The following is a 15407-nucleotide window of genomic DNA, read 5'->3' as shown; positions in this document are numbered from 1 at the left end:
TCTCCCTTAGCTATATTCTCAACAAAAATTGCTGTTTCTCATTTCTACCCTGTTTAGCCACTCCCATTATTAGAGTTTGGTAGTGATCAAGTTGTGTGGTTAAATTTACATGAAAATTAATTTTGGAGTACATTGGGGCAATTATTGTTATGTATTTGTTACTAGATAATCTGCAAGATTTTCTTTTCCTCTTCTACCATCCTTAGGGATGCTCTATAAGGGGACCACTAGACAAACCTGTGGCCCAAATCTTGGCTGTATGTCTCCGCAAAGACCCACCACTGAATTCAATAGTAAAATAAGAAAAGGAAAGAAAAAAAAAAAAAAAACACTTGAGAAGTATCGACAGTAAATTGTTAAGCTGAGAAATAGTAATTTAACTAACTAAGAAATAATGATGAGTTGGGTTTAGTCTTTATATCTGAGGTTTTCAATAGCAAGCAATTTTCAAAATACCTTGTTCATTTTAGGAAATGCTTATAAATATTTAATAGATTATATATTCTTATTTTTATATGAAGAATAGGCAATATTTACAAAATATAGAGAACCCTCTTTTATATTGATGATTCTCTTTTGCCAGAAATAAATGAAAAACTGAATGTTTTATAAAATATATGATCAACTTTGGGCAATTTAAGTCACAAGAAGAAATAGATGTTCAGAGGGAGATGTTAAACTGGTTGCCACTGATTAAACCAAAGCAGCAAACCCTATTTAAAAATTATGATTTAAATATATTTTATTTATTTACTTTTTTACAGTAGTGAGGTATAATTACATTTAGAAAGTGAATATATTTAAAATGTACATTTTTATTAATTTTGATGTGTGTGTAAATCATAAACCATAAGTATAATCAAAGTAATAAACATTGAAGTTCCACTTATTCATTACAGGGCATCAAAAGTAGATTAAAATTGTCACAACAATCTGTGAATTTGAAGAGCAATTGATAGAGATTATGCAGTCTAAAGAATAGGAAAACAAAATGACTAAAATGAACAAGGAAATATGGGATATAGATAAGCACAACAATCTATGCATAATTCAACAGGACAGGGAGATGGGAGCAGAAAAAATTTTTGAGGGAATAATGGATGAAAACTTATCAAATTTGATAAAAAACATAAATCTACACATTTGTGGAGCTCAGTGAATTTCCATGTAGGATAAGCTCAGAGAAATCCATAGATAGATAAAATAGTAAGAATCCTAAAAGACAAAAGAGAAAACTTTGAAAATAGCAAGAGAAAAACAATTGATGTATCTGTTAACATTTTGATCGACATTTGGATTTTTCAAGTGTTTGGCTATTACAAATAAAGCTACTGTGAATACTCATGTACAAGTCTTATATTGACTTCTACTTTTCTTTGATAAATACCTAGGAGTGGATGACTTGGTGAAATGGTAGGTGTTTTATTAGTATTTCATATAACCAACTTTTATTTTTTTCATATAATCAACTTTTAGATTACTTCTTGATACCACCTGTGGCCTTTAATACCCAGTAGGCTTTTTTGAATTACTGTCTTACTCCTCTTGGGCAGTTTGTCATCTTATTGTTTAGCTGTTTTCTCCCTCCTTTTTAAAGAGTCCTAGTTATTCTTTTGAATCATGTCATTAACTATATGGACAGTTTGTTAGTTCAGAAGGTGTATATCCTATTTTTTATAATACTTGTGATAATTTTAAGTTAAAAATCACACATCTCAACTTCTCTAATTATCAACATCATATATGAAATAAGATATATTGTCCCTCCCTTTATTAAATAAAAATGAAGTAATACACAATAGTCTTTTTTGTTTTTTTAGATTTTATTTATTTATTCCTGAGAGACACACAGAGAGAGGCAGAGACATAGGCAGAGGGAGAAGCAGGCTTCCTGCAGGGAGCCCCGTGCAGGATTCAATCCCAAGACCCAGGATCACACCCTGAGCTGCAGGCAGAAGCTCAACCACTGATTTCATTTTTTTAACATTCTATCAAAACCTATTTCAGCATTTATACTGTTTCCTTTTTTAAATTAATCCTTCTCACTCCCCCCCCCACATATTTTTAAGCAGTTAAAACTTAAAAGTTTACAGCACAATTAAGTAGAAAGTACTGAGAGTCCCATATAACCTCTTACCCACCCTCCCCCAGTTATCCCTTTTATTAACGTGTTGCATTTGTGACACATCTGTCACAGTTAATGAACCAATATTAATATATTAATATATTGTTTAAACTGGAGTTCATAGCTTACATCAGGGTTCACTTTGTGTTGTACATTCTATGGGTTTTGATAAATGTATAAAGACCTGTATCTACCATTACAGGATCACATAAAATAGTTTCATTGCCCTAAAAATCCCTTATGTTCCACCTATTCTTTCCTCCCCCTCCCTAAACCTCTAGCAATCACTGCTCTTCTTACTGTCTCCAGTTTTCCCTTTTCCAGAATGACATATGGTTGGAATTATGCAGTCCGTAGTCTTTTCAGTTAGTAAAATGCATTTAAGATTTTTCCTTTTTTTTTTTTTTTGGCTTGGTAGTTCATTTCTTCTTATCACTGAATAATATTCCATTGTATAGATGTACCATAGTTTGTTTATACATTTGTCTATTGAAGGACAGCCTAGTTACTTCTAGGTTTTTTCAGTTATGAATAAAGCTACTGTAAACATTTATGTGCAGGCTTTTGTGTGGACATAAGTTTTCAGCTCACTTGGGTAAATACGGGGGAGTCCGGTTGCTGGACCACAAGGTAAGAGCATGTTTAATTTTGTAAGAAACTATCAAACTGTCTTCCATAGCGGCTGTACCACTTGCATTCCCACCAGCAATGAATGACAGTTTCTGTTGCTCCACTTCCTTACCAACATTTGGTGTATGCAGTGTTTTGGATTTTATCTAATATAGTAGGTATGCAGTAGTATCTCATTGTTTTTGTATTCTTTTTTGTAAATGTATTTGCCACGTTTGTTTTTTTTTGATAATAGATTTATTGAGACATAATTCACACAGCATAAGATTCACTCCTTAAGTATACAATTCTGTGGTTTTTAAATATATTCTTGCCCATATAGCCATTATTGGCCACTTTCCATCGCCCCCGTCCCACAAGCACAGAGAAGCCACTAATTTCTTACCCTCCCTCCCCCAGTTTTCCCTTTTATTAACATCTTACATTAGTGTAGTACATATTCTGCAGTTGGTGGACATTTGAGTTGTTACCAGTTTTGGTTGTTATATATAATGCTGTTATAATCATTCATGTACAAGTTTGTGTGTAGACATAGGTTTTCAGTTCTCTTGGGTTTTCATTTCTCCAGGAGTGGGGTTGCTAGATCATATGGAAATCCTGTATGTAACATTTTGAGAGACTTAAAAACTATTTCCCAAAGTGGCTGCACCATTTTAGTATTTCACTAACAATATAAGAGAGTTCTAATGTCTCTACATCCACATCAACACTTGTTACTGCCTCTTGTTTTTATTTTAGCCACCCATTTGTTTTAGTAGGTGTGAAGCCATAGTTTATTGTAGTTTTGATTATTTCCCTAATTACTAATATCATTGAGTATCTTTTCATGTGTTTATTGGCCATTTGTGTATTTTCTTTATAGAAATATCTATTCAAACCCATTTTTAACTGGGTTGTCTTTTTCTCATTAACTTCTTTACATATTCTTGATGCAAGTTCCTTCTCAGGTACATGATTTGCAAATAATTTCACCAGTTTTCTGGGTCTTCTTTTCACTTCTTTGATGGTATTGTTTAAAGCACAAAAATTTTTTATTTTTAAGTCTAATTTATTTGTATTTTTCTTTTGTCATTTGTAATTTTGGTGTTATATCTAAGAAGCCATCAAGGTCATGAGAATTTATTCTTACATTTTCCTTTAAGAGTTTTACAGTTTAGTTCTTATATTTAGGTTAATGGTTCATTTTGACCTAATGTTTGTATGTGGTATAAGGCGTAGGGATACAACTTCTTTTGCACGTGGATATCCAGTTGTTCCAAGGACCACTTATTGAAGATTTTTCTTTTTCTGTGGAATGGTATTGGCACTCTTGTTGAAAATTCAATTGAGGGACACCTGGGTGGCTCAGCGGTTGAGTGTCTGCCTTTGGCTCAGGACGACATCCTGGAGTCTCGGGATCGAGTCCCACTTTGGGCCCCCTGCGTGGAACCTGCTTCTTCCTCTGCTTGTGTCTCTGCCTCTCTCTCTCTGTGTCTCTCATGAATAAATAAATAAAATATTTTTTTAAAAAAAAAGGAAAGAAAATTCAATTGACTGTAAATGCAAGAGTTTATTTCTGGACTCCCAGTTCTAGTCTCCATTGATTTATAGTCCCTTCCTTATGCCAATACCACACAATCTTGATTACTTTAATTTTATTTAATTTTTTTAAAGATTTATTTATTTATTCATGAGAAACACAAAGAGAGAGAGACAGAGACACAGGCAGAGGGAGAAGCAGGCTCCATGCAGGGAGCCTGACGCGGGACTCCATCCCGGGTCTCCAGGGTTATACCCTGGGCTGAAGGTGGCGCTAAACTGCTGAGCCACCAGGGCTGCCCGATTAATTTTATAGAAGGTTTTGAAATCAGGAAGTGTGAATCCTCCAGATTTGTCCTTTTTCAAGATTGTTTAGCCATTCTGGGGCCTGGGTCCATATTTCCACATGAATTTTAGTATTAGCTTGTCACTTTCTACAAAAAAAGGCAACTAGGATTTTGATAGGGATTGGATTGAATCTATAGATCATTTTAGGGAATATTACCATATTAATAATAGTAATTCTTCCAATCCATGAACATAGGAGTCTTTCTGTTTATTTAGGTCTTCTTTAATGTATTTCAACAATGTTTTGTGGGTTTCTAAAAAAATTTTTTTTGTTTAAATTCAGTTAATTAACATATAGTGTATTATTAATTTTAGACGCAGAGTTCAACCATTCATCAGTTGTATATACATACACCCAGTGATCATTACATCACATGCTCTCCTTAATCCGTCACCCAAGTACTCCATCCCCCTACCCCCTTCCCTCTAGCAACTCTTAATGGTTTGTTTCCCTCTGATTTTGTCATATTTTTCATATTTTTCCCTCCCTTCTCCTATGCTCTGTTTTGTTTCTTTTGTTTTGTTTCTTAAAGTAGTTTTTGAATATATAAGTCTTACAGTTCTTTTAAGATTATTCTTAAATGTTTTATTTTTTTAATATTAGAAATTGAATTGTTTTTTTCATTTCTGTTTTGCATTGTTTGTGGTTTATGTAAGAAATACAGTTGATTTTTGAATATTGGTCTTATATCCTGTAACCTTTCAGAACTTGTTTATTAGTTTTTCCAGTGGATTCATTAGGCTTTCACATGTAATCCCATGCAAGATCATGTAATATACACATAGAGCTACATTTATTTCTTTCCAGTTTGAATACACTTTTTTTTCCTACTTGCCTTGGCTAGAGCCTCCAGTATGACATTGAATAGAAATGGCAAGATCTGTTCAGATTTTCTATTACTTCTTGATATAAACAGTGGTTTGTATCTTCCTGGGAATCCTTCCATTTCATTTAGGTTACTGAATTTATTAGCATATAGCTATTCACAGTATACTCACATATTTTTTATTTCTGTAAGGTTGATAGTAGTGTGGCCTGAGTCCCTCCAGATTTTAGTAATTTGGGTGTTCTCCCTGCTTTCCTTTGTCAATATGGCTAAATGTCAATTTTATTGAACTACTCAAAGAATCAAGTTTTGATGTATTGATTTACTGTTTTTGTCTTTACTGTTTTTGTTTATGTACTCTCTAATTTTAGTATATCCTTCTTTCTTCTTGCCTTAGTTCAATTTGCTATTTTTCTGCTTTCTTAAGGTAGAAAGTTAGATTATCGATTTGAATTTTTTTAATACATGCTTTTATAGCTACGAATATTATAAGCACTGATTTAGCTGCATCTCAAATTTTAGTAAATTACATTTTTGTCTTTATTCATCTCAAAATATTTTCAACTCCCCTGTGATTTCTTTTTGACCTTTGGTTATTTAGGATTTAGTTTCATATATTTGTGAATTTCCAATTTTTTTTTCTTATTCATTTCTGATTTCATCCCATTGTGATCAGAGATTATACTTTGTGTGATTTCAGTTCTTTGAAATTTAGGTGTTTATTTAATGGCCTTGCTTATGGTCTGTCCTGGAGACTATTCCATGTGCACTTGAAAAGAATGTGTGTACTGCTGCTGTTGCTGGATGGATTGTTCTCTAGATGTTTGTTATGTCTGATTGATTTATAGTATAGTTCAAATCTTCTATGTCCTTGTTGATCTTTTCCTAGTTGTACCTATTATTAGATATATAGAGATAAGACTCAGATATGGATTGTCTACATCCACCTGAAGAGATTTATTATAAGGAATAAGCTTATACAGTTGTGGAGTCTGGGAATTCCAAAATCTGCAGTATGGACTGGCAGGCTGAAGACCCAGGGGAACTGATGGGCAAATGAAGTTCAAAGGCAGTTTTCTGGAGAATTTAATTTCTCTTGCTCAAGGATGCCAGTCTCTTTGTTCTATTCAGACCTTCAACTGATTAGAGGAAGCCCCTCCACTAGGTGGAGGGCAGTCTACCAGAGTTCACCGATTTAAATTTTAATCTCATCTGAAAACACTCTCCAAGTTGACACACAAAATTAAACATCATAAATAACATAAAAATTTAGCTTCAAAAAAATTTAGCTTCAATAAGTCCCCCTTCCCTCTTTCTTTGTGCAGCTATTGTCATAAAAAGTATATCTCTATACACTGTAAATCTATCAACACAGTAATATACAGTTGATTGTCGTTATTGCCATAGCTGTGTTCTGTAAAATTGCAGCAAACACTGAATTAGTGAATACTGAATTATTGCTCCAAGGAGAAATAGGTTTGCCAGCCAGTTTGTCAGTTGATCAATATATAACCTTGTTTTATTTGTGTTTCTGTTACAGTTGGTTATTTAATATATATTGTTCATTCATTAACATACAACTCATGACTGCTAACACTATTACTCATGCCTAAATGAAGCTTACCTAACACAGCCTTGCTGTCTTATGAACTTGCACAGAAAACACTTAAGTACTACTTTTAGGGGGTCTTTTAAACAGCAAAATCACTAACGAAAAGCACAGAAATGCAGAAAACATGGCACTATTAAATAGAATGCAAAAAGGATACGTGTTTAGAATGTGACAACTGTAACAAGAAGACGGCATCATTCTTGTTTGACTTCAGCTGGGAATACCCACCTTGGGCTGTGTGTTTTCTTGTGTCTGCAGGTAACTACAGAAGCACCACAAGTATTAATTTTTGAGTTGTAAATAAATTCTAGGTATTAGGCAAATTGGCAAATTCAGAAGCCATGAATAATGAGAACCAATTGTAATTATTGTTTTATGAAGTCATTTGAATCAGATAAGAGAAGATCAGATTACAAACAAAAAATACATTTATATTGGCTTTTGTATTTACCAATGCAGTTATTTTAACAGGTGTTCTTTGTTTCTTTGTGTAGATACAGCTTAGTGTCCTTTCACTTTAGCCGTTAGTATTTCTTGTCTAGTTGGCTAGTTATAAATTCTCTCAGTGTTTTTTATCTGGGAATACCTTATTTCTCCTTCATTTTTGAAGGATTGTTTTGTTGGATATAAAATCCTTGGTTGACAGGTTTTGTTTTTTTTTTTCCCTTTAGCATTTTCAGTATTTCCTTTACTGCTTTCCATCTCTTGTGGTTTCTAAGGCAAAGTCAACTATTAATCTTATGGAGAATCTCTTGTACTCAATGATTAATTCATTAATTCCTTACACTGCCATTCTAATAGAAGTGTTTCTTCATATTTTTAGTTTTAATTCTATGCTTAAATGATTTCATTGTTTCTGGTCTTTTTATTATGATTAATCTATTGTTTAGATGGAATACATCTTCAGGTTACTTTTTTCAAGGATTTGTTTGTAGGTTATGTTTTGAGGCCTTTTATATTTGTTAACATGTCTTTGTTGTCTACACCACTCATCTCCATTTGTTTTTTTTTTTTTTTTTTTTTTATCTCCATTTGTTTTGCTCACATATTGTATAAGTAAAATTTTTTGAAAATCTGTTTATATACAAATCTATACTTTAACAAACAAATGTTTGTGATAATAAACTGCCATAGACTGGATGACTTTAAAATAAAATAAAATAAAATAAATAAAATAAAATAAAATAAAATAATAAAATAAAAAAAATAAAATATAAATAAAATAAATAAAATAAATAAAATAAAATAAATTACGCCAGAAATTCATCTTTTCACAGCTCTGGAGTCTGGAAGTCTAAGATCAAGGTGTTGGCAGGTTTGATTTCTCCTGAGATCTCTCTCTGGCTTGCAGCCTGCTGCCTTCTCACTGTGTCCTCACATGGTCTTTTCTCTGTGCCCATGCATCCCTAGTTTGTCTCTCTCTGTCTTTGCTTATAAAGGATACCAGTCATAATGGATTAGGGCCCCACCCATATGACCTCATTTAATCCCATCTGTCTCAGACCCTATTTCTAAATACAGTCACATTAAGGGAATAGAGTTGAATCTATAACAGAGTATATATATAATATACACATAACATATATGTACCATTGTACTAGTATTATATACTTATATAACATTGAATTTTAAAAGATAAGTATGTTTTTAATGAAAAAAATGTATTCTAGTTATATTATTGTTTTTATATCATAATGTGGCTCTCAAAGCTTATTCAAGAAATAAAAATGTCTCTATCATTTTCTTGTTTACATCTTTACCTCTATTTAATAATATTTCGCAAGAATCCTTTAAAACTTATTCATTCATTTCTGATCAATAAAAAACAATCAGGCTGACATGGACTACAGTATACTGTAATTCCAGTGCAAGCAGGTAAGTGAGGGCACCACTCTTCTCCTAGGATATCTCCTAATGTGTTGCATGCTCCAAGTTGAGGGTGTTTCTTCCATTTTATACATGAAATATTTTAAAAATGAATTTCTTTCTGGATTTAACTGGATTTCTTTCTGTTTTATGGATAAAGATGAATATATATATATATATATATATATATATATATATATAAGAGAGAGAGAGAGAGAGAGTGTAATAGTATCTGCTTGCACTTTGGTAGGTCATTTTGATGTTTCCCTGTTGTGACCACTAGCCTAAACACAAAATAAAATGGGTATTAATTCATCATAATTGGGTAGTGGGTTCATGGGTGTTCATTTGTTTTCCTTTGTGTCTTATGTGTGTCACATATATTCTGTTTTAAGGTTTTAAAATATTTTAAATTACTCATAATTTTGCTTGAAAATTATGTTTCAATAATAGTCTATCATTTATTATTGCATAAGAATAATCTAATACGGTTTTTCAATCTATAATGTTGGATCTTCCAGAATATTTTCTTGATTATTTCTCTAATTATACTGTATTTTACATTTGTTGAGATTTTTCTGTAGTTATATCAATTAGCTATGAATTAGGTATCTTTATTTTTTATATATCTATCCCTTATGTGGCTTTAATGCCTTTTACTAAAATGTTCTAGACATTTTTTTCCAAGTTTGTCCTTATCAGTTACTTGATTTCTATAGTATTGTGTGTGACTTCCAGAGTTGGTTTTAATTATTTTATTTTACTTCGTTTATTTTTTACTTTTTGTTGTGGAAAATTTCAAACATAACAAAGGTAAAGAAAAAATAGTACAGTGAACCATATAAACTCATCATTCATGCTTAACAATTATCATCTCTTGGCCAATTTTGTTTCATCTATTCCTATCCATTCTCCACTACCCGGCTTCTGTTTATTTTAAATCAAATTTTAGACATATCTTTTCATAAATATTTAGTATCTGTCTCTAAAAAATACAGACTTTAAAAAAATATAACCATATTGTCATACTTAAAGATGATAGTTACCTAGTCATCTCTAATGAGTAGAGTGTACTCCTGGATTGCCTACAAACATCTGTAGTTCTCTTGCCAGAAATTGTTATTGAAAAACAATTCTCAGCATACATGCCTCTCCATAGTTTATTTCACCTCTGATTTCATGATCCTAAGAATAAAGTGTTATATCATGGCTATTTCCATTTCCAGTCGGACTGTGTAGGTAGGAATTACAGTCCTAGCATAGATTTAGAAAAACATTTGATTGAGAAGAGAGAAAAAAATAGCTCTAACTGATCTTGAAAACAACTTCTGTTTGTAGCTGAGTTAGTCCATCGAAGCCCTGGCTCTAAAGTTCAGGAGAAAAAGCAGAGATTTGATAGCTATGAAGTTCTTACTGTGGGGCATCTGGATGGTTCAGTGGGTTAAGCAGTTAAGTGTCTGCCTTTAGCTCAGGTCATGATCTCAGGGCATAGGGCTTCCTGCTTTGTGGAGAGTCTTCTTCTCCCTCTCCTTCTGCCCCTCCACCCTCTTATGCTCTCTCATACTCTCTCTCTCTCAAATAAATAAAATCCTTTAAAAAAAAGTTCTTACTGTGATTTTTATCTCTCCATGGACTCACCAGTTTACTTTAAGGTGTCATTTGAATGGTGATTACTAGAAATTCTATTTATCTGGCTACTGATCAGTATTTGTGTACTTGATCTTAACCAGAAGTCCAAGAAGTGTTTGATAAATGTCTGATGTTCTTTTGTGTTTTCCTAGATAACAGAGGCAAACAAATTGGGCATCACTGGCTTTCTCTTCTTATAACCCAGATGTCCTGTAATGCATTTCTTAAAAGACCTCGTTCATACTTGAGAAACATTCATTTATTAATTTCCCTACTTTCTTTAAACTCCATTGTCTTTTCATTTTAAGAGAAAAAAATTACTTGGACAGGTCTCACAGCCATTTCTAAAACTTATCCAACATGTATATATTGGATTTATTTATTATTTTTTAAAGATTTTATTTATTTATTCATGAGAGACACACACAGAGAGAGAGAAGCAGAGACACAGGCAGAGGGAGAAGCAAGCTCCATGCAGGGAGCCCAATGTGGGACTAGATCCCAAGTCTCCAGGATCACACCCTGGGCTGAAGGCGGCGCTAAACTGCTGAGCCACCCGGGCTGCCCTATATATTGGATTTAATTAGAGCCATTAAAGAATAGATTTTTATTTAATAGATTTAACTAAGATTGTCCTATTTTCCATACATTAAAAGTTTCAGATAATTGGTACACAGTAAGATTACTCTTAACCAGTTCTGTACTGGGCATTATTAGTATGGTCTTTGATGTCTCAAAAGTACCTTATTTTATAAGGTTAAACATTATTAAGTCTTGTGAAAATATGAATAGTAGAACTTTCTGAAAATTGTGTTCTAGATAAGCACTGAGTTTCCAATAATGAATGTTTACCAAATTCAAGATTCTCTGTAAAAGGCTTTAATTTAAGACTAACTTATCGATATATTTAGCAATAATTAAAGCTTAGAAAGGGAATCAGAAGCAAGGAAAAACTTCCGCTGTAGTAAAAATGATCATTGGTAAATATTTTAGTCCATTTACTTCCTTTTTGAATATGTATGTCAACTTTGTTTAATATTTATACTAATCTACTATAATTAAAGGTGATAATATAATATGTTAAATATTAAGAACATGTAGAAGACACCAAGTCCTGTGTAGACCTCTCCACAATGAGTGCCTGTGACTTGGAGCATTTGAGTAGTAACCTAAAGAATATATATTTTCTCATATCTAGTTCAGCATTTTAAGAATTTAATTGATAAATTAAATAATTTCCCAATTAAAATATTTTAAGAGATACTGATATTTTGCTCATTAAAAACAAAAATTGGAGGAGCACCTTGGTGGCTCAGTGGTTGAGCATCTGCCTTTGGCTCAGGTCTTGATCCCAAGGTCCTGGGATCAAGTTCCTCATCAGGCTCCCTGCAGGGAGCCTGCTTCTGCTTCTGCCTATGTCTCTGCCTCTCTCTCTCTGTGTCTCTCATGAATAAATAAGTAAAATCTTAAAAAAAAAAAAAAAAAGTTTTGTTTTTAATGTCTTTTAAAAGTGAATTTTTCCTTGTGCTGTATCAGAATATAGTAGCCTAGTAATTTTTACTTGTTTACTTTTTGTTTGGAATCTCTTTTCAGTTAAAGACTTTATAACCAGATTTACTGATAATGTTTGAGAAGTGTACTAATTATTTTGTCTTACCTAAGAATTTGAAAATACTCTATACATCTACTTTATGTTCCCAAAGCAGTTAAGAGAGGATGTGTTACCAAGAGAGAAACTGGTTCTGTAGGATTGGTAACTTATTTATGACCACCAAATCAGTCATTAGTAAATAGACTTAAGAACAGAGCTTAAAGGAGTAATTTTTGCTTCTTTGTACTTTCATATTTTTTCAAAAATTTTGACATTGAACTTTTTTTCTTTTTTTTAAGTATTTAGAATGCAGGGAATGTAAAGAATGGTGCTTGGGTTTTAGTGTTATCCTCGTGTTTCTCAAACTAACTGTATTGAACAGAAATATCAACCATGCTAATACATCATATGTGTTTGTGTTTTAGCTTTCTATTGGAATTGCTGAATTTATTTAAATTTTTATGTTCTCTCACAGGTGTTGGATCCCGAACAAAACCATAACTTCACAGACCATTATCTAAATGTGGCCTTTGACCTTTCCCAAGTTCTTTTTATAGCTACTGCCAACACCACTGCGACTATTCCACCTGCCTTGTTGGACAGAATGGAGATCATTCAGGTCCCAGGTACCTGATTCATAAATAAAATCATTATTTGATATATTTTGCCTTTCTAAGCAAAACTCTTAAGTTCTGCAGTGGAGTTTGAATAAAAAATTGATTTGCCAGTATATAATCTTCAAAGTTCTAAGTCTGTTAAAAACCAGCTTTTATGTAAATTCAAAGTCTGGAACAACAAAACTTTGTTTTAGCCATGACATACAGGATTATGTATGTGTTCTGTAAGATACCAAGAATAAAGTTTGCATAACAATTTCAGACTTAATTTAGCATTAAGACATTCTTAGCATTAAAAAAAATGTTTTCCAGTGTCTTAGAAAATAAGACATTCTTCTTTGAAACCATTTTTAAACAAATATATAAAAATATATTTTTTTTCAAAATGAGTATCTTCAAACCAAAAATAGATCTTTACATGGTCAATTTACCCTCTTGTCTATAAGATTTTAAACTTTTTACTATGTCTTCTTTTTAGTTATTTCTGTCAAGTAGTTCCCTATTTTTTTTCCCTATTTTTTTTTAATCATGTTTTCTCCTTCACTGGAGTGTGTAAAATAAAGTCCTTTAGTTACTAACACTAAATAAACCTGTTTATGATTATTTTCCTTCTTTTAATTACTTAAAATTATTTTTCCCTAGAAGAGATGAAATGTAAGTGGGTATTTGTTATAATGAAAATAGGAAGAATCAATATATTTTTTGATTCTAAATATGAACTAAATAGGTATTTCATATTAACCTGAAATAAATTTCTACTATCAAGTGAATGATTATTGCATTTCTTAGTTATCTGTAAGCCTTTTAGTTTTTAATACTTATTTTAAAAATATGATAGAGTAAAAAATTGCTTTGTGCATATTTATAAGACTAAAATAGGGGCACTGGGGTGGCTGAGTCAGTTAAGTGTCTGCCTTCAGCTCAGCTCACAATCTCAGGGTCCTGGGATCAAGTTCTGCATTGGGCTCCCTGCTCAGTGGGAGTCTGCTTCTCTCTCTGCCCCTCCTCCCTACTTGTGCACTCTCTCTCTCTCTCTTTCTCTCTCTCTCTCAAATAAATAAAATATTAAAAAAAAAGACTAAAATAAATAAGAGATCTAATTGCCTGGAAATTCCCAATTAAGGCAGAGAATCTATAAAACACTGACACAGGACAGCCGCTACATGGGTGGACATATGATGCCAGTCTCTTCCTGTAGGTTTGGTTATCCTGTCTTCTACTTTTTTGGCATTTTTATTTCCTTACTCTACTTACAAGCTGTCTTATCAGTTCACCTTTTTTATTTGTGCTTGTTGAATGGAAAGGGGGCCTTTTGTTTAGGGAAAATTTTGTCCTATGGGATTTAAAGACAAAGTAAATCTATACTCATGAGGTTTTTAAATAAATAACATAAAGTCTTTTAACTATATAAATTATATGTATAATTCCAACATGTAGAGGGGAAAAAACTTCTAGGAGGACATCTTAGTTTCTGTTTTGTTACTTAAATTTATAGCCAGAGTTCTGCAAATAGCTCCCTTGCAGCTCTTGCCCTGGGATTCTACTTACTTGTTGTTTTAAGTTGTTGCGGTTAGGTATCAAATCATGCTAAAGAGAAGAGATGTATTATTTGCCTATTAAATAATAAAAACTCACATTTGAGTTAAGGAGAGAATTATCTTAGACATTTGATTAAGAGTTTTCCTCTTCTTTAAGAGAGATATTATTTAATCAAGAGACTTTCAAAGCTGTGCTTAGTAAATGCTTTTTTTGTTTGCGGACAAATTGGAAATTTTAACAATTTAATTGGAGATTAAATTTTTTATTCTGATTATAATCTTCGTTGAAGTAAAACTTAATAAATTCATTCTAAGTCCAAGATCCATTGAATCTGCATTTGATTCATTTTTTTTTTTTAAAGTGGCACTATGGAAGCTGTGTGAATAATTACAAAATAAGATCACTTTTTTCCCTAGGGTATACACAAGAGGAGAAAATTGAGATTGCCCACAGGCACTTGATCCCAAAGCAACTGGAACAGCATGGACTGACTCCTCAGCAGATTCAGATCCCACAGGTTACTACTCTTGACATCATCACCAGGTTAGTCAACCGTCCTGAGGCCTCTCATTGTTTGAGTATAAAAAGAAAAAAGGGACAATTTTACTGGCAACTCACAGCAACCATTCCTTTCTCTCCACCAGAATCCCAGCAAGCATTTCCATAACTTGATCTTTTTTTAAATTTTTTTTAAAGATTTTATTTATTTATTTATTCATGAGAGACACAGAGAGAGAGGCAGAGACATAGGGAGAAGGGAGAAGCAGGCTCCATGCAGGGAGCCTGATGTGGGACTCCATCCCAGGACTCCAGGATCACACCCTGAACTGAAGGCAGATGCTCAGCCACTGAGCCACCCAGGTGTCCCTCCATAACTTGATCTACACAGGGCTCAATATTATACAGAAATTCAGACAGAAAGAGCTTAGAGTGTCTTCATAGCTGAGGACTTTAGCTGAGCCAGAATTTTAGCTTTTTCACAAGAGCAGTGCACAGGATTCATTTGATAAATTGAGAACCAAAAACAAGGAAAATATTGAGACACCCTATATGCCCCAGGATCTTAAAAGTTAAATTCTCTTAAGAAGTGCATTGCTACTTTCAA

General features: G+C 32.7%; 1 protein-coding gene and 1 long non-coding RNA gene across 5 annotated transcripts in view; one reads left to right on the top strand and one right to left on the bottom strand.

The window, feature by feature from the left end:
• The window catches only part of LONP2 (lon peptidase 2, peroxisomal), a 94197-nt gene that overhangs the window by 39959 nt on the left and 38831 nt on the right, over positions 1-15407 (top strand). For all 3 annotated transcript variants that reach the window (XM_025447079.3, XM_025447081.3, XM_025447080.3), the window contains exons 9-10: positions 12622-12772; positions 14719-14845. In XM_025447079.3, coding sequence (XP_025302864.1) covers positions 12622-12772; positions 14719-14845 — 278 coding nt within the window. The remainder of the gene's footprint in view (positions 1-12621; positions 12773-14718; positions 14846-15407) is intronic.
• Positions 1-15407, bottom strand: part of LOC112659893 (uncharacterized) — a 56059-nt gene that overhangs the window by 16789 nt on the left and 23863 nt on the right. The window lies entirely within an intron of this gene.

This window comes from Canis lupus, chromosome 2 (assembly GCF_003254725.2).
Source record: "Canis lupus dingo isolate Sandy chromosome 2, ASM325472v2, whole genome shotgun sequence".
Taxonomy (NCBI): Eukaryota; Metazoa; Chordata; class Mammalia; order Carnivora; family Canidae; genus Canis; species Canis lupus.
This window is presented reverse-complemented; position numbering and strand designations above follow the sequence as displayed.